The sequence below is a fragment of the Amphiura filiformis genome, chromosome 9 (assembly GCF_039555335.1).
Source record: "Amphiura filiformis chromosome 9, Afil_fr2py, whole genome shotgun sequence".
In the NCBI taxonomy this organism is placed as follows: domain Eukaryota; kingdom Metazoa; phylum Echinodermata; class Ophiuroidea; order Amphilepidida; family Amphiuridae; genus Amphiura; species Amphiura filiformis.
The window spans coordinates 55,360,126-55,388,023 of NC_092636.1; the positions used below are offsets into that span (position 1 = coordinate 55,360,126).

Genomic DNA, 27,898 nt, shown 5'->3' on the forward strand with positions numbered 1-27,898 from the left:
TAGGTAGTTTTCCGTAAGCTTCAGTTTTGTGATTTTGGTAACTATTTTATAAATTTATTTGTCCAATCCATCTCAACTAGGCAATCTAAATTGTACTCACCATTTACATCCCAAGGTACTTTTACTACTTTAGTATATCCACCTCACACTTTTCAATATATCCAGTAAAAGACAAAATATCAAAATTGATGCCTCATTATGGTATCACAGACTATCAAATTCAAAATGGATGCCTAAATTTGACCTGAACCAAGTGACCTATAACCTGACCTATGATGACCTACCGTATTGACCTTTTTCCCTCTATCCCACAATGCACTATTCCAGGGGGGTATGACGTAGTTCATCAACCTCATACATGTAGATCGTGTGCATCCGATGGTCTTTGCCATACCTTTGCAATTATTTTGTCTTAATATGGGCATACTGATTCCATAATGCGGATTATCGTAAAGGCCATCGATGTTACTACTTATGCAATTATTGAATACACGCGAGTGATGCAGTTACGGAGCGACGCAGAACATCTGTGTAAGAGATTGTGTTTACATTTTATTTTCATCTCCGAAAAAAAAAGTGAAACGGACGCCGACAAAATAGCACGGCGTGTCCCGTCATTAGTTTATGTCTATAAAATGTATACAAAGTTAGGTTTCAATAGCAGGAAACTTATTTGGGTGATGACACCATGTCCATAAGGCCAAGAAAAAAAAATTGTTTGCTTGCCCTTAATTGAATTTTAACAATTGGGTCGGTCGATCGGGATTTCTTCTTTTTTTTTTTTAATTACTAACAAACTCTACTGTTTGTAATTAATTAAAGCTCAAATTATGAAAAATCAGACAATTTTGGTGTCAAAATGAATCAACTAACATTACAAAACAACTAAAATATTGAACAAAAACTCTTTTTTACATCTTCAGAATGCAAAAATTTGAAAAGAAAAAAAAAACTTTTTCAGGAATTTCCAAAATTAGGGTTGGTATTCTTTTGTACAGTAAATAGAAAAAAAAACTTTTTTCTGATTTCCAAAATTAGAGTCGGTCGGTTGAGGGCAAGCAAACATCTTTTTTTTTTTGGCCTAAGGTATAAAAATGTTGTTTTTTGCCCCCGAAAGGTATTAGTGATTGCGGCGCCATTATCGTGATTATCTGGGATTCCTTTTTTGTGATGAAGGCACCAGCCGAAATGTCCGTATTCCAGAATGTAATTAACTTAACTCTGTACTCCCCGGGAGATGATGTAGTTTATGCGACACTCATACCCCTGGAATAGTGCATGATGGGAAAAGAGGGAAAAAGGTCTATAGCCTTTTTAAATCTCTTTTCCTAACAACACATTATAGAAGGCATATAGTATTAAATTGACTATGCATCCATTGTGTAAGAGTTTATTTAATTTATTCAGTGTTATTTAGCATGCACCGCTGAATAAATTTTCTATAGAGAGTATAACAAAGGATTAATGTATTCTATTCATTTACTCTACTTGAACATGTTGAATAGATAAATTATGGTTTGTTATGAAACACACATCTGAGTTACTAGGATACAGTAAACAAAAAATATATACATTGTGTAGGGCTAAAATGATTTACTCAAATGGTTTGAAAGCACTTTGTATGTAGAGATATTTTATAAGTTCAGGACATGAGGTGATGAACATATTTATGTACTTCATCAATTTGCAACAAAAAAAAGAAGAGGGGTACGGTACGGTACTGATGAAAATCATGGTACTATACCCCCTTAAGTTATCCGACAAACAGAAATCCGAACTGAATGTACCGTACGTGTTATCTCCTCCAGATATTTCTTCAACTTTTAACAACCAAATTTGTTGTACATTTTTTTGTAGGGTGCTTGCACCAAAGGCTTCTAGTTCAAATCATCCTCCAGACACACTCCAGAAGACATGCAAATAAATGCAGACTTACAATACCAATCACCTGTTTACCCCTTGATAAATTTGTGACTATTTTTGAATTTTTCTCAAAAACTAATAACATATTATAGGGGCAAGGAATCCAGTTACTACACTGGAATTTCAGTGACTCAAGACTTAGTTATTGATTTATTGATCAAATATTGGTTTTCCCTCATTTTTGGCTGTAACCCCACAACTGTTGTCTGCGCTGAAATAAAATTTCCAGTGCAGTAGTTGTAGTCCTTGCCCACTATACATCTTACTTGTCACCAATGCGCTATAATTTTTGAGCAAAATGCAAAAATAGGCACAAAATTGGCCAGGGGTGTGCATTCGTCAATCAAGTCCCAAAGGCTTGTTCGTGTAAATTCACATACGGTACCGTACGCACGTGTGCCTTAGGCTTAGACTAGTCCCCCATTACGCAACGCACAACTAGCGTAAGTACTATGCCTAACTGTGTGAACGCCATTCTATATCATATCAATACACTGTGTTATGAGTCTTATTTTTTTCCGCCTAGTATAAACCAAACTTTATATTCTGATATTTCTGGTGCAACATTATTCTCCATTTTATCCGTTTACACTTAATTAATAATAATAATAACAGAACTTAATATAGCGCTTTTCCAACCTGATCAAAGCACTTTACAAAGATACAAAATATATACAAAAACATGATATAATACGGTACCTGAAAAATGGCTTAAAACAGCAACAATCAGTACAAGTGAGTTTTTAGGTTACTCTTGAAACTATCTACAGTGGGGGAAACTCTGATGTTAAAGGGATGTTCATGCCCATATTTTTTTTTTGGGGGGCTTTGAGGCGGGCGCCAGCCCCCGGGTAAATGCCACTGATGTTGTTCCACAGTTTGGGTCCCTGTACACTAAAAGACCTATCACCAATCATCACCGGGACTGAGAAACGCGACATTTTCGATGTTTGTACCAGGGAATTTCAGACACAGAGACTCCGCGGAGATTTCTACAAATTCGTCCAAAGGCAAAGGTAACCAAAGGGTTGGGGATCGCATTTTTAACTATCACTAAATGTTTCGGGATTGAGGTTGGCTAAAAAGTAGACAGTTTCGGGGACTGTAATTGGTTTAGTAGGCCTATTTTGAACAGTGAGCGATAAGTGACCATTTGATGCGCAGCACAAGTGTTTATCTTTACTCAGGGTAGAACCATGTGCTTCTATAATTGTCCAATTTGCCATCAAGATTTCATATGGAAACAGTTCAGACTAGACCCAGAACAGGATCATGTCAGAAATTAATACTTTGTTCTGGGTCTGATTATTCGGACTAGGTATTGACTATTGTTCATCACTCCATGTATGCATGCATGTGTTATGTTGACAAACCACTGGCACCGACATGCAGTGCATGAGTGCACAGTGTCAGTCAGTGAACATGGTGAATGACATGCCTGGTCATTCCATGTGCTAGTCATGACGAAAAGAAGTAGATACTAATCTATCTATGTGGGTGTGTGATCCACAGATCTCAACTATTACATACATACATGACATACACATGGATTTCACTTACAAACTTGCTTGATCGCTTTTGCTGATCTTTTTTACTTGCTCCAGCATCTACAGTGAGATGTCCGAGACCGTCCATCTTGTACTAATTTTCCACTCTCTCATCTGAGTCAATTTGAAAAAAAAATCATGAGTCTAATAGTTCCTTTCAATAACAAACCAAGTCTTTGTGTATTCCGTTATATCTTCCGCTGAAATTGATTTTGATATCTTGTAGAAACAATCCACGGAAGCCAGGCTAACCCATAAAATCACTTCCGCAATATTTTATCAATCAACAACATCAACATTGCAGTAGTCCTAAGGTGAGCCGATTGACCAATCACAGGGCACTACAAGGTCACAACCCCGGCTTCTGAACCAATCGTAGTCAATGTCTCATCAGTGTCCTTGTACTAGCCAATAAGAGCAGTTGTTAAAATTATGCATTTCATAGGTCTCGTCATTAAACTGCATCCTTTAGTAGCATAAAGTAGACATTTGTATGGTTTGTGAAGGAAATTTATCATTACTCTCGTCAATAGATGGCGTTATTTTATGATTAAAGGTGGTCACTGCCAAAATGGTGGAAGCAGCATTACTCACTCGTGGTTGGTAAGTCGTATAAAAATATTTATTTATACACGAAATTAAAAGTGAAATTGTCCTAAAACGATAAGTTCCAAATGAAACAGTTTCAGGTACATCAAGTAAGCTGTTGCAGAAGTTACAGTGTATCTTACAAAGGATGATACAGTTCAGTTTCTCTTGATGACGTGGACTGTTCATAACGTCAAAAATGCATCATGATCATTGCATGACAGTGACAGGCTACCCTGAGTAAAGATAAACACTTGTGCTGAGCATGAAATTGGTCACTTATCGCTCACTGTTCAAAATGTGACATCTACACCAATTACAGTCCCCGAAACAGTCTACATTTTAGCCAACCGCAATTCCGAAACATTTAGTGATAGTTAAAAATGCGATCCCCAACCCTTTGGTTACCTTTGGACGAATTTGCAGAAATCTCCGTGTCTGAAATTCCCCGGTACAAACATTGAAAATGTCGCATTTGTCAGTCCCGGTGATGATACTATATCCGCATCGCTGTTTTCATGCTTGTTTGAGTGATAGTAGGATACGGGATGTAGGCTAGTCCCCTGTGTTTGCTGCTCCGACGTCTGAATTCACGCGAAATTATTCGTACCTGCTTACCAGACAGCAATACTGCGTATTGCTGTATGGAACCAGACATAAGTGACAGGCATGACAGATATCCAAATTTATTTGGCCTGGGTATTGGCATGAATCTGATGCTGATAATAAATAATATCACGATGATACTCCATCAATCATGCCATGCCATGGCTTAGTCCGAATAATCAGTCCCAGAACAAAATATTAATTTCTGACATGATCGTCTAGCCCGAGAGCCGAGGAGGTACTCACAGTCTCACACCTCCGTGGCTCCGTCATTTTCACTACGTCTACGATTTCCCAGTTGTAGTAACTACAAATTTCGAACGTTTGAGGACTTGTTCTCAAGTTGTAGAAGGTGCCATAATATATGTGGGAAATACTACCAATTGATACAAGATACAACAGAACAGGCGTTTCCATCAGTGAAAAATAAACAAGAAATGGAATCCAATGTTAACATATATCTGCACAAGTGACTGATAGCCTATCTTTAGTATTGATGCTTTCAGGCTTTAAATGATAGCAAGAAATGGAAATCGCCCCAAAAAGGAAAGATTTTAATCGTGAAATTGATCGCCACATCTTATGGATTCACATTATCCTCCGGCGGAACTGTCAAACTGTCAATTACAACGTCTACTTAGTGTTTAAATCCACTCTCATCAAACTAATCAAAACTGTAAACTACAATTTTATCGGAAAAATCAAAAGAAGAAATACTAAATATTGCTTAGTTTTAATGATGCTTACCGATCGAGTTGCCTTGATGGTGTATTTCCGATCATTTTGCAACGTGGTTGAAAAATATTTCCAAGACGCGAGTATCGCCATTAAGCATGGCCCGGTAACCTGGATAAACTTTAGCGCAATCGATCGTCCAATCCTAGTTCACCTGAGTGATCACGTGGTTTGCCGAATGAACGGTATCGGTGTCGGAACAAGGATTGTTACTTGTAAACAAATCGTTTCGCCGGCACGTTTCAAGAAATTACATTTACGATCTTTTGATAATTAGTTAGGGATCGTTTTATTTAAACCTCTGGCATGAGAGATTGAGAATGTGGGTTAAAGATAAGCCACTCTGTGTTCTCATTTTGCAACTAAAACAGGCTTCTCATAAAGCTTAAATTTGCGGGCCATTATGCTGGCCATCCATGGATTTGAAACATGGCGGACATACCAAGCACCCTCACTACGTTCGGGTCTGTGAAGGTGCTCGCCCAGGCATAGTGCCATAATAGGGTGTCTACAGTGTTAATTATTTCCATTATAAATGTCGCAAAATATTAATATTGACAATAATTAACGACCTGTTTCACCTCTCCATGATATATTCATACATTGCTCACCTGTGTTTTCATATCATATTTTGTGGTGAAAAATGATTACAAATGTGTAATTTGCAATCATTTTTGGAGCAACGATTTCTTCGTACCGACGGCTAAGTGTGTATGTGAATGCACATTAAACACATGCACAGCACCTGTTTGAACTCCCTGTCGGAGCGGGGAGTTTCAATTATTGGAACTGATGATTTCCACAGTCATACAAAACCACTCACTCACTTCAACTTGAACTACCGGTACTGACATTCCCGCCGACATTTTAAAACATTATCGATCGTCAGATACATGTAGGGACAGAAACCAAAATGAAAATTTAGGTGTTATGCTGAACTTTTATTTTTTGATAACAACATTAAAAGTTGTCTTCCCCCACCCTCTGTCTGAAAAAGTGCTGGCTACTTAACATTGCATTATGTGAAATTGACATATGGGGGGTACTGATAAATTAAAGGAGTATTTTGTGATCCTAGCATCCTCTTTTTATGATATTTTTAGTAGATTATCCATGAAAAGAGCTTATTCACAAAATTTCAGTTGATTCCGATTTTGCGTTTACAAGTTACATGTACAATGTATGCATGTTTATGTGTATTACACTGCTCCATAGACAATGTGTTGTAATTTCTTTCTGGCTGGTGTACCAGAAGGTAATTCAAAATTCACAATATTTTTTTATTTTCAGGCATCTGTCCAAGGAGGGGCTTGAGCAGTGCAGGAATGGACTGGATAATCCTACTGTTGACAACATCATCAAGAAGGCCTTAAATGTGAGTTTCACTAACTTGGGTCACACTTGTTGGCTCTAGACAAGATATTTTAATCCCAAGTAACTCTTATTGAGCACATGATGGATTAGTAAAAAAAAAACATGAACAGTGGGTTTTGATCTTTCAGTGATTTCAGAAGAAAAAGATGAGTAAAGTTGTTACATTCTGATTACACCCATCGAATGTGTGTCATCAGCCCTCAGATCGGCCCTCAGACACACACATACAGGCATAGAGTTCTGCAGTACAGCATATTTTGTTGACATTTTGTGTTATGTTTACATCCTGACAGTTCTAGTAATACCATCATCAGACAACTCAAATACAAAGGATATCAGTTGGCAATCTTAATGTTATGCAATCAAGTTTACAACACTCTCACTCTTACAATGAGTAGAAAGTCACTGAGCATGCAATTCAAGTGCCAATATTGATTACCTGAAGTGGCCTACTGCAAATGACCAGATATAGCCTTTCTGATTTTCATGTTATTTTGCAATAACAAAACCCCGTTTTCCTTGATTTTGGTATGAAATTGAGCAAATAGAATTAATTGTCATGTCAATTTGGAGTGATTAGGGGTAACTAAAACTGATATGAGGTAAGTTTTATGTTTGGAATCTGTATTGCCTATTCTGAAGGAATTATTGCCATGTAAACAAACCATCCCTTGGCCCATATGGACATGGTGTACTGCTTTTCAGTACCCTGTTTTCCATGGGTGACTGTAGGAACCCATGGATTCGATCCATGTACATTCTGATTTCTGCAGTTTTCAACCATTGACTTCTACTCATAATAGGATCATGTGAAGTTTGGTTTAGTGTGTCTGGAATGGTACATTGAGTCGTACTGTTAAAATCTTCAATATATAGTCCTGTACAGTTTATGAATCCTATGGGCCATTCCACAGCTTTTCACGCTACATTTGTAGGAGCTTGATTTTGTTCTAAATCCATATAATTTCTTCAATTAGATGCTGATTTGTTTGCCATTTTTGCATAATACTTGATGTAACTAGGTTCAAAAGCAAATTTTTATTCGTCTACATGATGTATACATGCGATAGTAAGAAAAAACAATGGTTACTTGTGTAACATTTTTCAAGACCGGAAGAATATGTAGTGTTAACTAAAATCTCATTCTCACATGACTTCCAGTTTTAATAGGATTGGTCAAAAATGATGTTACTCATGTGATGGTTACTCGCATCACATGGCTTTTGTAGTCAAACCATTAACTTTTCCAGTAATTATTTCTTCAAAATTTGAGGCATAACTTGCATGTATACAGCAAGGTAAAATGGACATTTTACTTCATACTCAAAATGCAATTTTCAGGATTCTGTGGAATAGCCAATATGATGTATATTAATATGCATGTCTGACATTTTTGTGTACCATTACAGATTGATCTGCGGCATATCGGAGTGAAATTTCTCCCTCCTGATCTGAACAAAGGAAAGGTGGAACTGGTAAGTGGTTTTTTCCTCTCCAAGTTTTTGTAACAAAAAGAAGAAAAAATGTTCAGTTGGAATATGCTTGGTATGGTTGTTAGTATGTTCTCGTGTGAAGTGATGTAAACTATACTACTATTACTTGACTGTGGATATGAATATATCACCTATAGATTTTTCCCATAGTCCTATGTTGTATATGAAAAATTGTAAGGGAGGGTTTTATTATAGTGTGGAGTATACCCTTAGTAAAAGGACAGCAAATGTTGAAAATTCTAGACTGTAAGTCATATATGAAGGGTGCCTAGGCAACAAAAAATGGTGTGTGTTGTATTACAGGGACTTGATCTTACACTGATCTCCTGACCTTAGAACAGAGCCAGGAATGATTCATCATAGTGTATGCTTGAAGAAAGCACAGAATGGGAATTCATTGCACTTGCCTGTGTGTAAAACAATGGATTGGATTGTACTTACCGGGGATTTCCGCTTGCCATGAACAAAAGAATTGTCAACGCTGGAAGGAGCAAGTATTCCTGGTATTATCCTATGCATTGACATTTCACGCAGTGAGAGCCCGTCCCCTTAAAGAACACATACTGTAAACAACTAAACATTCGCCTAATGGCGCTATGGGTTCCCTTGCCTTGACATAACTGGAATTTTAGACACAAACTAAAAGTACCCTCCCATAAAAATCCCACCAGCAAATAAGGGCACATACCCTTAATTCTTGTTGGGATTTTTAGAGGAGGGAGCTCTCTATTTGTACATGAAATTTACCCCATGTGTGCCATTAGGCGAACGTTTATGGTAGCTGTAGATAAGCACATTAACAAAAACCAAAGTTGATCAGGCTTATAACAGAAGCACATACATCTGTGGATCAGAAACACACAAAAGTGTTTACACATTTCCTGTGACTAATTCATTAGGTAAAATTTTTTATATCTACAGTTACAAGGACCATGTGTGGTACAAATCCAGAAAGTAAGAAATGTGTCAGCGCCCAAGTTGAATGAGGATTCAGGTGTTGCGCCACCTTTGCTACGGCTACAACTCAGCGATGGACATGGCACCTGCTTTTCACTTGTTATGCACAGCATACCAGATATAAGGTAAGGTTTCAGATGATTTGGGGAACCAGTACATCCATTTGATGAGTCTTGATTTTAATCCTTTTGCGAATCTAAATCAAGATGCATTTTAGTGTTTGACTCTTATAAATGCAATCATGATTGACATTCTAAAATGTTATTAAGGGGATACTACACCCCGTGGCCAATTTTGTGCCTATTTTTGCATTTTTCTCAAAAATTATAGCGCATTGGTTACAGGTAAGTTATGTATATTATAGTGGCAAAGACTGCAACTACTGCACTGAAAATTCAGCAACTCAAGGCAAGTAGTTATTGATTTATTGATCAAATATTGGTTTTCCCTCATTTTTGACTGTAACTCCACAACAACTGTTGTCTGTGCTGAAATAAAATTTCCAGTGCAGTAGTCCTTGCCCCGATAATATACATATCTTACTTGTCACCAATGCGCTATAATTTTGAGAAAAATGCAAAATAGGCACAAATTGGGCAGGGTGTAGTATTTCTTAATCTATTTTGAAATTTGATGCATAATTGTGAAAGAAACAAGTTTTGAGTGAATGGATAAATGAATAGGGTTTCTAGTGTGTTGTAATAAAGTAGGCCTGCTAAGAATACGCGATTTTGGAGGCCAAAAAACGCACCCGATTTTCCAAAAACGCATAAAAATCCGTGATTTCCGCCAAAACGCAAAATCTAAATAAAAAATTTAAAAAAATAAAATAAAAAAAAAAAAATTTGGTGATTTTTAATTTTTTTTTTCGCGGATTTGGAGAGTCCCTGGGCCTAACATCAAGTGCTACCATCGTTAAAAAAATTAAAAAATAAAGAAAATAAAAAAAAAAAATCACGTTTTTTTAAAAAATATTTTATGGATTTAAAGAGTCCCTTGACCTTGAGTGAGGTACTGCAATCATTTGTGGTTGATTTAAAAAAAAATGAAAAAAAGATACAAAAAAATTACAAGTTTGTATCCAAATGGGACCGATTTGTAACTTGTGTTCACTGCATAGTCTATTGAAGATATAAAAATGCATTGGTTTTGTACACAAGTCTATATCTTAGATAGATTTTGAAGTGAACACAAGTTACAAATTGGTCCCATTTGGATACAAACTTTTTTTGTATCTTTTTTCCAATTTTTTTTTTTTTTTTTTTTTTTAATGATGGTAGCACTTGATGTTAGGTCCATCTCCAAATCCGTGAAAAAAAAAAAAAAAATCGCAAAAAAAAAGCATAATTGGAGCCAAAATACATAAATTGCGGCGCAAATAACTATAATTGCGTATTCTTAGCAGCCCTATAATAAAGCATACAGTAGTAGACATACTCCTTATTTGGGGTTTGCATTTATCCATTTATTTTTTGAAAACAATAGTTATTATTTTGAATTACTTGCTTTGTCATGTATAAGAAATGTAAAGTATGTGTAAATAGACTGTTATTTTGTTACTGCAAGTAATTCAAATATTATTATATACCCACGAGTCCCAGGTTCAAATCCTTGGCTGACTCTAGACGGAGAAATGGTAGATTGTGATCAATTAATTGTTCATGCTTTTTAAAGCAATGTTGCAATAATTCTGTTGTAATTTCTTAAATTATGCTCTCTTGTAACAGTCTCTCAACTACACCTGGTACCAAGCTACATCTCAAAGGGAGTGTCCGTGTTAACCAGGGCTATCTACTGCTCAACAGCACCAATGCAAAGTGCTTAGGTGGGACTGTGGACGAGATGGTTGCTCGGTGGCAACTGCAGAGGGTGAGTGCCACTGATACCTTTACAATCAAATTTTGATTGATTGTAGGTAAATGGGCTAATCCATTTAAAATCCACATTCCCCTGTGGAAAATTATGGAAATTTCTTCTACATGGGGAGTATGAATTTCAAATGGAATTAGAACATTAACCAAATCTATTTGAATCTCCCACTCCATCTGTAGAAGATTCATGTTGAATTCCTTCTCATAGGGTATATGAAATTCAAATGGAGCTATCTAATGTGTTTATTCCATTTGAAATTCATATTCCCCTCGTGGAAGATATTTCCAAAATCTTCCACTGGGGTAGTGTGGATTTTAAATGGAATAGCACAATGTAGCCTAATGCCTATGTTTCTGTGATTTCAATTAGGTTACTTTGCTGTGGATTTGAATAGGTCAGTTGTTTTGCATTCTGTGCCATGAGACATTACAATAGTTGCTGAGAAACCTTGAAATGTTGGTATCCATTGCCCGTAACTGAAGTCACTAAAAGGCATAATTACACTTGTTCTTGACACACTTCCTCATTCAAATATGTATCTTGATTTCTTTTCCTTCCCAGACTTTGGCACAGCACACCAGGCTTACGGGTGGTGGTGAGGGCGGCCCACCTCCGTGGGTGCCATTTGGACAGAGGGGAAGAGTCAAGCAACCGGCAAATACTGGCAAAAATGGCAGGACAGGTATAACTGATGCCAAACTTTGGTTCACCTCAAGTTCGGTGGTAATGTAGATACTTAATTTGCTGGTTGCAGTTTCGAATCACATGCGTAAAGTTGATCTGAGCGTTCACATGTAAAAAAACATGTACGTCACTACCAGACTTGAGGTGAACCAAGATGTAGGTGTGGGGGTGTCAATCAATTTTTCATATTGGCCTATTCTTTACCAGCCTATTAAGTCACATTATAGATATTCATGCATTACCATATTTTCACTCAGAATAGACCGTATCAGTAATTTGCAAGACCTTTGCACATGAAACTGAAACTATGTCATTAACACAACAACAGTAAACATGTTCACAAAACTGTATTCTCAAAACTGCATCACACAAGGCTGGCACAAAGCCATGAAACAGGCGCACTGGGATTGATGACAATTTTGCTCAGATGGACTTATTATTATTATTATTATTTATTCTTTCTTTATTGAGGGTTATACTGCTTCAGTGACAAGCACTGCTTTTCAAGCAGGCCCTCATTGATACATGTTATATAGCAACAAAATATATTACGATACACAATATTTACAAAGTATCATACAGTATTTACAATGTATTTACAATATATTACAAATAAGTATAATGGTATCATCAACTACAAGATAATTATAAATACCATGATTCAAAATACAGAAATACAATAATTATATTTATATATACAAAAATCAAGCAAGTAAATGAATAAAATATAGATAAAGACAGGCCTAAATTTCTTTAATTTTTGATTGAAATTGGCCTAAAGTCATATTTTCCATCTGAGCTCTTTCTGTCGGTGGCAAAGAATTCCATGCATAGGCTGCCCTGACATGAAAAGTATGTTGACCTGAATTAGATTTAAATTTTGGTACAATCAATGTATTAGAAGTATGATTTCTAGTTATATGATTATGGTTATCATGAACAAAATCAAATTGAGAAGATGGATATTCATTCTTTAAAGGTGAACCTCATTGAAAATAAAGTTATATATCAATGGAAAGCTTATGATGTCAGGAAGCAGAAAAGAATATTTTTTATTTGCCTAACGTACCAGGCTAGACATAATCTCCATGCAAAGATTGGATATTGGCACCCCCCCCCTAAATTACAAAACGAAATCGTTCAAATTGGGCGCTTCGTTGATGACGTCAGCCCGGGGACACACAGTTACTTCCGGGTTTGATTGTAAACACAATGTCCATGCATTACTGTGGCATGCATCGGGCCTATGCACGAATTCAGTCATTGTCAACATACTTTACATGAAAAATATCTTCAATAAAATAAGAATAACATGAAGGAAACATCATGATCAAATCAAGAATGAAGTTCCTGAATAAAGTGTGTGGATTTAAAAATGGGAAAAGTGCTGGCCGGGGTGATTTGGGATAGGCCAAGCCATCCACGATATCACTAATATGCATAGGGAATATTACAGTAAAGCACGAAGAGCAAAGATTCGCCAAAGAACCGGAATGAAAACAGATTGCAAAAAATAACTGCTAGTGCTACCAGTTCAGATCGTCACACCAAGTTGAGCTGAACTTATCACAATGAGAAAATGAAGGAATAGAATAAGGTACATACATGTACAGGATTTTTAAATTATTTCTTAGCTTTACAACCGGTCATGTATGACAGGCGAACTCGTGAGATACATACGGGATGAACTCAGTGCATGACTGACCGAGACTCAGTCGCCGAGTCCGGCGCCGAGTGTTCAGTATCCGCGACTGTACTGTACTAGCAAAATTTATTCCTGTAAATGTTCCAAATATAAGATAACGATTGATCAAATCTGCTGAAACACACGCAAGCAGGACAAAGCGAGTCTGTGTTTGTGCATAAACCCTGGAACCACCTGTCGGGTCCCTTCTTCAGCAGCAATTTACGCATCATGTGCGGTAATCCATAAAACATGAATGGTTCACTTTTCAGTACCGTGATACTGATTGTACTATCATTAAAGAATCGTGACACAAGTGACAATATTTTAATTTTATTCAGATTTCAGAATTCCATCAAATAATGGTCTATCAAGCCCAAATTGTATTTATTTTATAATAAAATATCTGTTTCTTTCAATCGTGATTGTGTGGAAAGAATGTATTACATAATGCGCTAAATATGAAAACCAAGTTTATATGGGCTGGATTTGATGAAATCGGCGCTTTTTTTTTTATAAATTTTTTGATTACTGCAAGACGATATTTGTTAAAAATCAGATATTTTAAAATGAATCAAGAATAGGGAATGTCACAAACAAGTATTTAATTTTGATTTTGATTTAAACTTTTGATCAAACACAAGAATTAATTCCTACCTCGGATTTTCAGATGGTACTCCATCTTTCATCAGCGAGTGAGTGACTGTATCACTCGCTGATGAAAGCTGAAGAGCGATGTGAAGGTACCGAGGTATGAATCACGTCCGTGGCGGTGTAACAAAAGATTAAATAAAACTCATGATTTATACCAACACAGATGAACTTTCATGAAAGTATTTAATTTGTTATTCGATCATGACATGAACGGCAGCAGCAAGCATTTGCGCATGGAATTGATCACAGCGCGCAATTCAAACTCAATTACCCAATTATACCCAGCTAGTTATGACTGATTTTGTCAAAAATGTACGGAAAATTTACGTGTTGACAATAATTCTATTATTTCTAATATATATAGAAGGAACCAGCAACTTGAAGATTCCTCTAATTTCAAGCTTTATTGTGAAAATCAGACTTGCCGGGCAGCTTGCAAAGTACAGGAAGCAAGTCTTGTTTACATGTTTCGAGCAGGACCACGTGACTCGAACCCTGAGCTTACGTCCACGAGCATTCCCAAGGTCAAAGACGCGATTGATTTGGGTGCTTTTTGGGCGCTTTAAAAAGACCAAAAATTCATTCGCTTTTTTTAATTTTTCAGCTTTATTGGCCATCAAAAAAATCGGAAAAAATTGTTTTTAGTATCCTGACATCATAAGCTTTCCATTGATATATAACTTTATTTTCAATGAGGTTCACCTTTAAACATTTGAAAACAGTCATTAATAGAGTATTATGCCATCTTTGATCAAGTTTAACCCACTGCAATGTATTCATTAAATCATTAGTTGGTGTCCTTATATCTGCTGAGAGAATTATTCTAGCTAAATTATTATGAAATACCTGAAGCCTATTATGGTACTCTACACTAAAATTTGACCAGACCATGCTTCCATAATCAAAGTGGGGAATAACAAGAGCATTGGATAACATTACAGTGGTTTTGTATGGAAGGAAATATTTTATACGTTTTATTATGCCAGTTCTTTTGGAAATAGTTTTACTAACATTATCGACATGAGCTGACCAAGACAGCTTGCTATCAAATTTCACACCTAGATATTTAAACTCATCTACTCTTTCAATATCATTGTTGTTATATATTAAATGTACATTGTTGAACTTTTCAAGCATTTTGTTTGTACCAAAGATCATAAACTTAGTCTTTTCAACATTTAAAGTGAGTTTGTTTACTTTGAACCATTCAGCTACCCTACTTAGACATGACTCCATTTGAATTCTCCCATATCAATTACTAAATTCAACCCAGAAAGTATCGAAACGATTATAGATGGTCAGATATATCGGAAACTGAAATATATAGCAAAAACTTATTTAATGTATATAAAGCGCAGCTTTCTCCTGCGCATTTTGATACCTCTTTTGTTGCTCTACGATATCATTTGGTTGAGTTATGGGCGCTTGAGTGGCTTCAAGTCAGATTTTGAAAGTTGCACTTAGCTCCTATTCAAGCCAAATGCGTTCGTCGTGTACACACACACACAAAATCAAGACAAAGGACACCGATGTGCTCTGTTTACTTAACCATGAACTTTACTTTATTTTACTTCGACTTCGACTTCCAACTTCAATACTTGCTACCCTTTACTTATCTCTGACTTATCTCATGAACTCTTTCTGCTGACATCTCAATACTTGGTGTGCCCACCATCACTGTCTATCACTGCCTGGATTCATCGTCTAAGGTCTTGAATAGGAGCTAAGTGCAACTTTCAAAATCCGACTTGAAGCCACTCAAGCGCCAATAACTCGACCAAATGATATCGTAGAGCAACAAAAGAGGTATCAAAATGCGCAGGAGAAAGCTGCGCTTTATATACATTCAATAAGTTTTTGCTATATATTTCAGTTCCCGATATATCTGACCATCTATAATCGTTTCGATACGTTTTGGGTTGAGTTTATATATTACTTGGCTGAGGATTTGACAGGCCAGGTGTAAATTACATTCTGTGTCAGGATACATTATAATAGTTGCTGATAATAACTTGGAAGGTTGATGACCTAATTGACAGCCTGCCTATGCAAAACCCTCCAAAAATGTTCATCTTCTTGTATTGCATACTCTTTATCTTGCAGAGGTAAAAAAATCCTTGGAATCTTCAGAAAAACCCAAAGAACTCACCGAACAAGACAAGGAATTTGAAGAGCAGCGTAAAGCAACCATAGAAGAGGTCCGAAAAGCCAAAGGTCAGGGAAAGACCTTTGGAGGTGGCGGGGGTAAGGTTGGAATGAAGGGGAAAGAGAACCAAGGAGGGACACAGAGAAGCAACTCAATGGACTCTAGTAAGAGCTGGAATAATGGCACGAGAGATGATGAAAGTCGATCAAGAAATGATGCAAACTATCGGGATTTAGGGGTGAGTTAATACTCCAAAAACAGCATCAAGTTTTAATCCCCTAAGGAAGTCTTACAGTGTTTCTGATTGATAATTATAGTACGATATGTGAATGATCAATGAACATACAGCTTCTAAATATTCAGCTGAGTTAATTCTCTTCAGGTCTACCACCTTTATACCATATTGTTGATTCATTCAATAGACCATAGTTGATATTCTTCTAACAACCAATCAGAAGGTCATGAAGTTGAAATTAAAATGCCCATGGTATTTCAGAGTGTCAGGAAATTGCTAATGCACTAGCTTTTATTATTTCAACTTAGAAGAAAGTTTTTCAAAAGACAGCAAATGGTGTATACGTGTTGTTGCAATTGCAGAATTCCTTGTAAAATACAGTGGTCTTTAGTCTGCATGGATTCAGTATGTTCATGTTCACATCTCAACTGATCTTCAAGGCAGGGTTGTTCAATTTCATAAGTTATTTTATTTTACAAAAAAAACTTATTTCACAAAAATGTTTTTCACTTCTGATTGATTTTATACATGTATTAGAGCTTAGTATGATGGTGACCATTCAGCAAAACATTTGATTTGAGCGGAAGTGTTGTCTATGTTTGTGGTGTCGATCCTCGCCTGATTGCTGATTTACTTGTTTGAGATTTTTTCCCAATTTATAAACAGGGCTTTCAAGCTAACTCGCAAGATCTACAGCAGCTGATGGGGATGGGATTCACCCGAGATGCCTCAATTAACGCACTCAAAAAACACTCAGGGAATGTCACCCAGGCAATAGACACATTATTGGACCAAACCAATCAGACCCAGACCAGGGGTTATGGGGGCCGATCGGATTATTCAGGTCGATCTGATTATGCCGGTCGATCTGATTATGGGGGCCGATCTGATAGAAGACCAGGTAGGACTGTGATCAGTGTGCCATTTTATGTATTTGTTTGTTTTGGTTTTTTTCCCACACAGTAAATGTCCTTGGTTAGTAAAGTGCTTGTAGGGTTTCAGGGCAGTATAGTGCACATACAGCAGGCTTGGAAATATTCTGGAAATAAGCAGGAAATAAACCTGATCAGTCTTTGTACACTTTTTTACTAAACATATACACAGTCTCGCACCTTTTTATTTGATATGATTTTGAAGAATTTTAATATATGCATGAAGAAATAGTAAATTGCTTATTTTTAAATTTCTGTGAATTGGGTGGGCCCCACTTCAGTTCAAATATTTGTTTAGAGCAACAAATTTCCCATACTGCCCCATATAGTTATAGAGATTGCTATGTTGAGAAAGAGTAAAGGAATTCCCAGATGATGTCATCTACTATTACTTGGCTGTGGATTTGAGATAATCAGAATGATAATTCTGAGTCATGAAATAATTGTAATAGTTGCTGATGGGAAACCTAATCGGCTATTTCAGGACTTCTCGAAACAGTTCGGTCAATAAAGTTGAACGACCGGGCATCAAGCAGACTACAGGCAGTGGATCATTGTAGTAACCTAGTCAGTGGTATTCCTCATGAGTCGCCGATGTGAGATCTAGCAGATGACATATCAGAGGCCAGCAGCTTTTAGTCGCTGCATGGTGACAATGCTGCATAGTCCTCTACTGCTTTGTTTCCGATGTAGTCACTCTGCTGTAGTGACTCCGTCAGCCACTATGTGGTAGATTACTCTGGAGTTACTGCGGTGGTGACTGCAGAGTTCCATTGCGATGTAGTCACTCTGCTGCCAGGAATTTTGTAGTGAAGTTAAATAAATAGAATGGTGAAGTTGTATAGTTCTTGACTGCCTTGGTACTTTTTGCAAGAAGCTCCTGTTTAATCCCTAGTAGGTAATCTTAGCTTAAGGTCTTACATTGACATTATTTTCATTTTGTAGATACCAGTAGAAGAGGAGGTAGAGGAGGGGGAAGAGGAGGAGGCAGAGGACGAGGGAGCCGAGATCAAGATGATGACCAGGATGGTGATTTGTCTGCTGCTCCATCGGCCCCACCATCTTTATTTGATTTCTTAGAATCCAAGCTTCCAAAAGGTAAATAAATTGCATTGCATTTTGTAACTTTGAAAATAAGATTACTTAGCTTTATTAACAATCAATTTTAAACAGGGTCAAACTTTTTGTGGCCTTACTAGGTCTTTTTGCCATGAAGTTGATAAGCATAATAATAATACTTTATTTTTATATAGAACATTACATCAAAAAGATCACAAAGCGCTGAATAATATTAAAAAACAAAATATAAGTACAGAGAAAAATAATATAAAAACAAAATAAAAGTACAGATAACATATAAAAATCAAATTATAATGAAAAACAAGATACTGTAATTTGTTTGTAATAAACGCTCCCCCTCTAATAAACGCCCCCTCCAATTTTTCTGTGAAAAATTGACAAAAATGCAAACATTTCCATGCCATATCGTGTAGGTAATCTTAAAATGTGCATCAGTCATGTCATCACGATCGCTAAATTGAATGGACAAAACCTATTATGACTCAACTCCCATCCATTTCATTGCCTAATTATGGTAGAATTTCACTAATTCCATGCACTTACAGGTGTAATTTTGTTGTATTTCCCACGAAAATATCATTTTCCTTGGGTGCCGCCATCATGTATAGTCGTAAATCCCTCCTTTTAATAGGAGCACTATCGGGAAATTGAACATGATTTTTAAGTTTTTTCACAGACAATTCACTTCCAATAAACGCCCCCTTTTGGAAAAATGCAGCGCCCCCAGGGCGTTTATTACAAACAATACAGTAATCATGAGATAATATAAGATAAATGATAAATACAACCCCAAGATGGGTAATGCAATGAAAAAGGAAAACGAGCGGAAGAAGCATAAACACATTGCAATAACCAATTGGCTGCTAACAGCAAAAAGCACATGATTTAATAGACCCGCCACAACAAATTTACAAGAGCAAAAACAATCAGACTGAACGGGCGTACACCAAGAGCAACAAACAATGTGAATGAATAAAAAAACTTAAACGAACACCCAAAATGCAGTCTGCACAGAAAATGGAAACACAAGATTAAACTAAAGGCCACAAAATAACTGTGCAAAATGCAAAAGGAAATATTTGAAGCAAAAATTACAAAAATATACAAACAAAAACCGAGATGGGAATTGCAAAGGAAAAGGTAAATGAGCAAGAGAAAAACGATAAACAACAATGCAATTACCATGGGGCTAACATGATAATAAACAATTACCATCGGGCTACCATAATAATAAGCACAAGAAAAGCAACAACTAAATCAGCTTGATAATGTAGGCCTACTACAAAAAATCATGTGAGCAAAACCAAAAGAAATAAGTGGGCATACATCAAAGGCAACTGTAAATAACACAATGGCGGTATGCGAATATCATAATGAGATGCATCTAGGCGAATATCATTGAGATGACGAAGAAGGATCACTAGAGGAGAGGTTACCAGCACTTCACTCTAGTGATTATTGCACAGAAAAAACATAATGGAATACAAAAACAATATCTCTCAACGACAAAATCGTAGAAATGCAAATATAACACCATTATGTTGCGAAAATATGATGAACATTCTTATGCGTGGAAAATAAATCACGGAAAAACAATCAAAAGAATGTTGTATGCAAAAAGTTGGGGCTCTTCGAGAAATCCAGGGGCTCTTGCAGATTTTTGGGCATATACCAAGTCTGACCTCCGTCTTTCATGGCCTAGTTTTGAGGCTAGATCAGTAATATAAAAAAATGCATGATACTGTTAAAAAGGATAGCCAATTTGGCTTTGGTTTGTGTCTCACTTCCAACCAAAACCAAAATGTAAGGGGACAACCAAAACCGAAATGTAAGGGGTAAACTCAGTTCTCTGAACCCTTTCATTCCCTGACCAGATAAATCTAGGCATCGCAGAAGCCTGAGTGTACAGACAGATAGAGACTCTTTCAAATCTGGTCTTGGCAGGGTATGATGATAGGCCATACATGAATGTGATACCTGCCCCTGTTCAAATATCAATGTATTTGGATGTCACTTACTATGGTCTGTGGATTTGAGTAAAGTCAATATGACAATTCTGAGTGATGTAATAATTATAATAGTTGCTGAATAGATGTCTTCTTGATTGTAGTGTTATAAAATACCCATGAAAATATTTTGTTAATGACTTTCTATTGTGTGTTTCTTTCCCCATTCCTACACAGATAAAAGAGGCAACAAAGGGTCGTCAGGGGACAGCAGAAGAAACTATGCAAATGAACAACCAAAGTCAGTCAAAGAAGCCGGAATCAAATTCGTCCATGGAGGCAAGGATGACGCAAACGACAGAGGACCCCGCAATCAAGGCGAACGGGACTTTGGAAATCGGAACCGATATCAAGATAGCAGAGATGATAGAACTAGGGATGGCCAACGTAATCGTAGTGATGGGCCTCCTAAAGGGAATAGGGACTCTTTCAAATCTGGCCCTGGCAGAGGAGCAGGGTATGATGATAGGCCACCTCGTTTCCGTAACACAAATTCAAGCGCACAAGACGGTAACAGACAAAGAAATCAAGACAAAGTTGAAAGACCAGACAGGTCTAACAGACAGGATGACAAGCAAAAAACATCAAGGAACTTTGACTCAAGGAATAATCAAACTTATGAGGACAAAAGATCAAGAAATAATGATGACAGAGGTGGTGTAAGAAAGTTTGATGATGGGAGAAAACCTAATGATGACAGAAGGGGAAGGAATTATGAAGATAGGGGAAGGAATTATGAGGATAGGGGGAGGAATTATGAGGATAGGGGGAGGAATTATGAGGATAGGGGTAGAAAATTTGATTCTGATAACAGGAGAGAAAGGGGAAATGAAAACAGAAACTACAATGATAGGCAAAACCAGAACAGAACGGAGAGGGACAGACCAAGAGAGCAAAAGCAGGGTAGTCAAAATCAACCGTCCTCACAAAAAACACAAAATGATGTGGAATCAAATAAGTCAAGCAAGTACACACAAGAAAAGTATGTACCTGTGAATAAGGACACTAAGCAATACCAACAGCCGCAAAATAGATATTCTAAAAGTGATCAGAATGGCGGCATCAGACCAGAGGTGAAACGGGATGTCCAATATGCACAGAACAATGGCTCTGCCAAGCCAGGCTATAATAACCAAGGCATGAACAATGGGACTGCATCCCCTATTCATCAGCAGCAACAGCAGCCTATGATGTCAGTGCCCCCTCCCGTAAGCCATCCCATTATTAATCAAACGGTCACCATGATGACGCCACATCATGCATTACCCATCCAACCGTTGCCAGGGCAACCTCCTCCTATGGTACCGGGTCAGATGATGGCACCTCAGGGATTGATGTGGAAGCAAGGTGATCTATGCCAAGCCAAATACTGGGAAGATGGAAAGGTAGGTCTCATCTTCCTTGTAATATTCTGGCATAACCATTTCGTACGGGCACGTCAGATTTTTTCACTCTGCGCCCAATCCAGTAATGCGACCAAGCACAAGCCTATAGCAGCTATCTAGGATGTGAGGGGCTGGTGAATTTAAAATGCTCATGAAGAATAATCATTTCAAATGTCATAAAGTAATTTTACCCGTATATCAAAGATGGCCGACATCGTCCTATGGTCTGTATACCTTCCTCGAGTCGGTAAAGTGATATCAGATTTTGAGTTTTTCTCAAAATCTGAAAATGTGTACTTTTATATACTTCCCATCATTACATTAGAGATACAATAAAAAGCAAAATCTAAATTACCAACTCGAGAAAGGTATACAGACTATACATGCAACTTGTGCTGCAAGGCATTGGCCAGAGGGGTGTCCAAAATGGTCAAAAATACCTTATTCTACAAAATCAGGGTGTCCACGTCCTATTCACTCCATTATAAAAATCATAATTTTAGGGTGTCCAAATTGAAATTAGGGCGTCCAAATGACACCTGGACACCCCTCTTGCTCATGCCTTGTTGTGCTGGGAGTGTGATTTTGTGCATCTCGCAATATTATGAGTTGCACATAGGAATAGGATATATTAAAAAATTTCTTTGAACGAGTATGCTATTTGAAAATTACAGTTACTCTTGACTGTTGATAAAAAAATATTACAAATATACCAGATCCCTATTGCTGTTTCCCCCAGATGCACTGCGGACCATCTACTTTGTGGCTCCTCTAAGATACCACTGCAGCATCAGTACCAGTGTGTGTACTGTTTGTGTTATTTCAATGTTTGTACTCGAGTATATCCACACAGATACTATAGAGTAACAGTGAAGAAGGCAGTGTACCTCTGGGTCAGCAGCAATAAGAACCTGGCAGCGTATGTGCTGATGATATTATGATTCTTGTGAATCAAAGTTGATTCTCGTAAATGTTTCATTGGAAACTGCAAGAATCAAATGAGTCACAAAATTCATCTGCAAGAATCAAGATTGATTCTCGCACTGACATCATTCTAGCCCTGCCTGCTTTAAATTATTTACACTCATTACTCACTCATTCACACCATTTGCCTACCAGAAGAAATATGTAAATGGCAGATCAATCTGGTTCAGCAAGCCACAAGAGTCGCATCCATTTCATTTCATATTTGATGTGGATTTATGTGTAAATAGTAAGTAAAAGCTAAGAGTTGTATTTTGTTGTTGTTATTTCTCTGTAGTACTACAATGCCATGGTAACTGGGGTTCATCCCAGTGGACGGACATGTGTGGTCAATTACTTGGAGTATGGCAACTGTGAGGAAGTAGATGTGAATGACCTCAGACCGGCAACACAGGCTTGGGTAAGTAGCCAGAAACTTAGTTTTGTTAGTAGCACATGTGACACTAGGAACCACATAACATGGGGGCTTTCATTAGGGGAAGTCCTTGGATTTTGACAAATATTATGAGAAAGTTATGAAATTTTGAATTTGGTCATTGAAATTGAAGAAGGATCAAAGTTCATATAATTAATGTCGAAAGTCATGGATATTATTTTGAGAATGTTAACTTTTTCAAAACAAGTGTTTTTAGGGTTTTTACTTCTCTTGCTAACTGCATCCACAAGGTCAGTGTCTTGTTGTTGAATATTTTTTCTCTCCAAAAGCCAGCATGTTTACAATAAACCTTAACCTCTTCCTCATCCCATTGTATTGTTTCTTTGTGTTATGTTTTTTTATTTTTTTTATTTTGACTTCCAGATTGATACTTCTCAACCACCACCACCATTTCAACCTCCTGTTACCATGGCAATACCAACAGTACCCATGGTCTATGAGAACTTTGAAGGTCCACTCGGTGACACGATGGAGTTTCGTCGTGGAGGTCAGGGGTCATTCAGGCGACCAAGGGATGACAGACGAGTCCCTAACAGGCCAACTCAGAACTATTACCAGCCACCTACTGTTAGAAGATGAGGGAATGCTAAAAATGTGTGTCGTAACTCCATCAAAAATGTTGCCTCCGGGGTGTCGAACAGTGCCAAGGGAGTGTCTATCAGAGCAAGGCAAAGTTATCTGATGTTATGGTTGGTGGGAATGCCAGTGTCATTGGATACCTCATATCATTATGTCACATTACAAAGTTATTTTTACATAGAATGTATTGAAATCTGGGGATGAAATGGTTATCTTTTTTTTTTTTTCCCAGTGAATTCCGAAGAAGGTATTCAGAGCATCCCACAATGCATCATTATCAAACACCTTGTGCTATGCCTGGTTACCCAGCTGTGATTAACATTAACAATGAGACTTATAAAACACTTCAAGAGAAAAGTTAACCCTAACCACAAAAAATCTTACAAGGAAACCACTGCGCAAACATGCATCCCACATGATGCCATGACACAATCACCCCAAGTCATACGCACGGGATCGCTGGCCAGGCCAGCGAAGCCCCACTTACTACCAGTTGATGATCGTGAGGGGTCCCAGGTTCAATTCCCAAGCGAAGTCTGTCGCATAGTTTGTGGGTGTAAGGTTGGTTTACTGAATGGATGGTAACCATATGCAATCAAACATAATTATGCTATTGTTTAGGTCTTGGGCTTTAAACATTAGCACTGAATACAGGAGGATAAGAGTATTTATGAATGGAGCAGTGCATAGTAGGTTACTCCTTTTGTGTAGGTTTATGGGAACTTTGGCATTAGTGTTAAACAAATTATAGATAAGGGCTGAAAGCATTGTTGTGGGATGCTGTGAATATCTTTTGCAGGTAAAATATACATTTTAATGAAACTAGTTTTCACAGAACAGAGAAATTATGCATGTATAGTTGACTCCCTTATCTGTAAATCAAAACTAACCCTGAAATGAAGCCAATTTGTAGCAGACAGTTACTCAGCAAAGTTCTATTCTTGTGTATAACTTAAGCCACACATAAATAAAGGCATGTATTGGGATATTCCAGTTGAAATCCACCCCCCCCCCCCATGAAAGACATGACCTTGATCTCACACACAGGGGGTGTATATCAAAATAATTAGTACCCATTATATTTTAGTGATATGGACATTACTGCCACATCTAAATGCAACATAGGATCCACATAATTTGTTGATAAATGTCATGAACAGTCATATAAATATAAATTAAGGTCATTTTAAGAAGACCCTATGTTGCATTTGGAAGAAGCAGGCTTTTTTATAACCATCAAAACTGATGTGTACCAATCATTTTGATACAGCCTGTAGCTTTCAAATGGAGTTGCCCGTTTAGGTAACCCCATTTGAAAGTCGTACTCTCTGTGTAGAAGATTAATGCCATGTCTTCTATAGGGGATGTATGCTGGAATATTCCAGTGTCTTGACTGTGATTTGACCACCCCCACTTCAGCCTCAATGTCATTGATTCACTGTGCTTCACCCAAAGACCACAGGTTGGCCAAGGTCTCAAGTCTAATATCAAATGTGATACATGTACCAAGCTCTGAAAGGTAAAAAGCATAGAGAGGTTTGATTATTATGCAGTGAATCTGCTTTCACAAAATTATCTACAGAATCACAACTGCAGTCCATCCTCGTTAATCCAGCCAGGATTGGACCAAGCATTGGATAAGTGAAAAATCTGGATAAGTGAATGTGTAATTTTGCAATGAATGTCCAAAGTGATAAAATTGGGGCAACAAAAATTACTTAATGTAAACGTAAACAATGGGATAACACTAAAAAGATGATATTTCAATATGTGACATGATCTGCTCCATGGGGGCCAGAGGACACATTTTTGAAAATTGAGTCACTTATAATATACAAACATTAGGCTATCATATACTGAAAGATCTATCATACTTTGTCCTAAAGCTATGAAGTTTTGTGATGTGTATTTTGTTATGTATTTTATTGTTTTTTACTCCATATTTTTGCCTTTATCTCAATTTCAAATTTGCCGCCTTTGACCCCATGGACCAGATCATGTCACATATATAACGCAATGCTGTATACAACACATGTTGTTCCAATGCTTCATAGCATCAAAATCGGGTGCCGTGCCATTGAAAAACATTTTTCCATTTAAAATTATTCGGCCGCGGATAATAGATTTATAAAAGAGGTCCAGATAAGGGAGGGTTGGACTGTATAAGATTATTATTTTTTTTAGAATTAGAATTCCTAGATTATTTGATACTGGGTAAAGAACAACTAAGATGGAGATAACTTGTTGATCACATCGTGATCTTTCACAGTTGACCCCACCTTGTGGCGTGGTCTCAAGATGACACAACCAATTCTGCCCTCATCCCTTAATCAAGCCTCTGTGTATTCCTTATCATGTGCAATAATCTTACTAGATTAGGTCAGAACTTGTATTTAGTATTATCAGTATTGATTGTCAATAGCTTGCTTTCATGTCTTAAGTTAATGGTTCATTTGGCCTCAAAACTGATTACATGCAGGCCTTGCCCAAACTCGATTTGTTGTGAGCATTTTTCCACTAAATATCACTCGCTGCGAATCTCCCAAAATCAGCCATGGAATCTGCCAATTTGGCATTTAATCGATTCTGTATCCCTCCAAGCAGAGAAAGTCACAAATTTTAGCGCGCAAATTTCAACATAAATGCATTGATACCGTTTTAAGACGGAAGCTCTACTTGATTACTAGTAGGCTTATACCGAAATAGTGGTGAAAATACGACCACTAGCCTTTAAAATCTAGACGGCAAGGCCTGACATGAAATCCCTCAATAACATATGGTGGATATTCCCAAAATCAGCCATGGAATCTGCCAATTTGGCATTTAATCGATTCTGTATCCCTCCAAGCAGAGAAAGTCACAAATTTTAGCGCGCAAATTTCAACATAAATGCATTGATACCGTTTTAAGACGGAAGCTCTACTTGATTACTAGTAGGCTTATACCGAAATAGTGGTGAAAATACGACCACTAGCCTTTAAAATCTAGACGGCAAGGCCTGACATGAAATCCCTCAATAACATATGGTGGATATTCCATTTAAAAGTGGATCTACTTCATAGAAACAACTTTCCATATCCAGATGCTGTTCAAGACAAAATTTTGAAGCAATTTTGATCAACTTATTGTGTATGCCTTGTTTTTGCAGTGGCACCTTTTTACCGTCCAGAAAAGATAGTAAGCATTCGCGCATTCCCTGCAGGTGGTGGCACCCCTAATGGGCGGCCCAGATGGTAATAGACATAGTTTTGAAGCGCCCACCAAAAATGACTTTTAAAATGAATCCCCTGGAACAAAATAAATATGGTGATTGCAAATCAGTCAATTCACATTTTGGGTTACCCCAAAACAGGAATGGTTTGCTAGCACCTGCATACTTGGGAATAGACCACATATACTGTGATCAGCTCGTAATCGGTGGGAATTTTTAGACTTTTCCCACATTAAGACCCACATTAAGAGTGAAATAGTTGACCTGGTCTGTATTGTGTGTGTTAAATAAAGCAGACAAAGTATAGGACTTCAATTAATACTTTGTGATGCTTCTGACGAGATATCACAAGTCAATTCTCCAAATAAAATATATTGATATTAATCCGCGATGTTATAAGGCCTGCCTATTACGAGCTGATCAAACTGTAGTAAAAGGATCTTGAAAAACAATAAGGATGGCACATCTGCAACTCTTTATTATATAGCTGAAGTATAATATGTAACCTAAGCTATTGACATGTAAAACTGTCAATTTTGTTTTGGTATAATGAGTTATTTTATTTCCAATGATCTTCCATTTCCTTTAAAAGTACTTAATATTTTCTTTTAAACATAATATTTTGTTACATCATGTATTGTAGTTAGAAGCTTGTATTTTCTCTAGTCTTATGTTCTTTTCTCCATGAATAAAGCCATTTTATCATTAATTGTTATCTAGAAACACTGTTAGCAACATATATTTATCTTAAGATTTTGTTTGAGTTAAGCGACAAGAGGAATAAAAT

General features: G+C 37.1%; 2 protein-coding genes across 2 annotated transcripts in view; one reads left to right on the forward strand and one right to left on the reverse strand.

Moving 5' to 3' along the window:
• The window catches only part of LOC140161191 (protein diaphanous homolog 2-like), a 63,814-nt gene extending 60,038 nt beyond the window's left edge, over positions 1 to 3,776 (reverse strand). The window contains 1 exon segment of the mRNA XM_072184640.1: positions 3,484 to 3,776. Within this exon segment, the coding sequence (XP_072040741.1) occupies positions 3,484 to 3,558 (75 nt within the window). The 5' untranslated portion in view covers positions 3,559 to 3,776.
• Positions 3,777 to 3,936: 160 nt separating this feature from the next.
• LOC140161193 (tudor domain-containing protein 3-like) lies at positions 3,937 to 26,678 on the forward strand. Its single transcript, XM_072184642.1, has 12 exons — positions 3,937 to 4,073; positions 6,690 to 6,774; positions 8,183 to 8,248; positions 9,188 to 9,348; positions 10,951 to 11,092; positions 11,657 to 11,777; positions 16,221 to 16,501; positions 17,165 to 17,399; positions 18,376 to 18,528; positions 20,694 to 21,901; positions 23,163 to 23,285; positions 23,685 to 26,678. The coding sequence occupies exons 1-12, from the start codon at positions 4,042 to 4,044 to the stop codon at positions 23,898 to 23,900; spliced, it is 2,823 nt and encodes a 940-aa protein (XP_072040743.1). The 5' UTR covers positions 3,937 to 4,041; the 3' UTR covers positions 23,901 to 26,678.
• The last annotated feature ends 1,220 nt before the right edge of the window (positions 26,679 to 27,898 follow it).

Excerpts from the sequence above, each read along its gene's own strand:
- LOC140161193 (XM_072184642.1), top strand. The coding sequence starts at position 4,042 with ATGGTGGAAGCAGCATTACTCACTCGTGGTTG. Across the intron at positions 9,349-10,950 it reads CACAGCATACCAGATATAAG|TCTCTCAACTACACCTGGTA; the intron begins GTAAGGTTTCAG and ends CTCTTGTAACAG. Across the intron at positions 11,778-16,220 it reads TGGCAAAAATGGCAGGACAG|AGGTAAAAAAATCCTTGGAA; the intron begins GTATAACTGATG and ends TTTATCTTGCAG.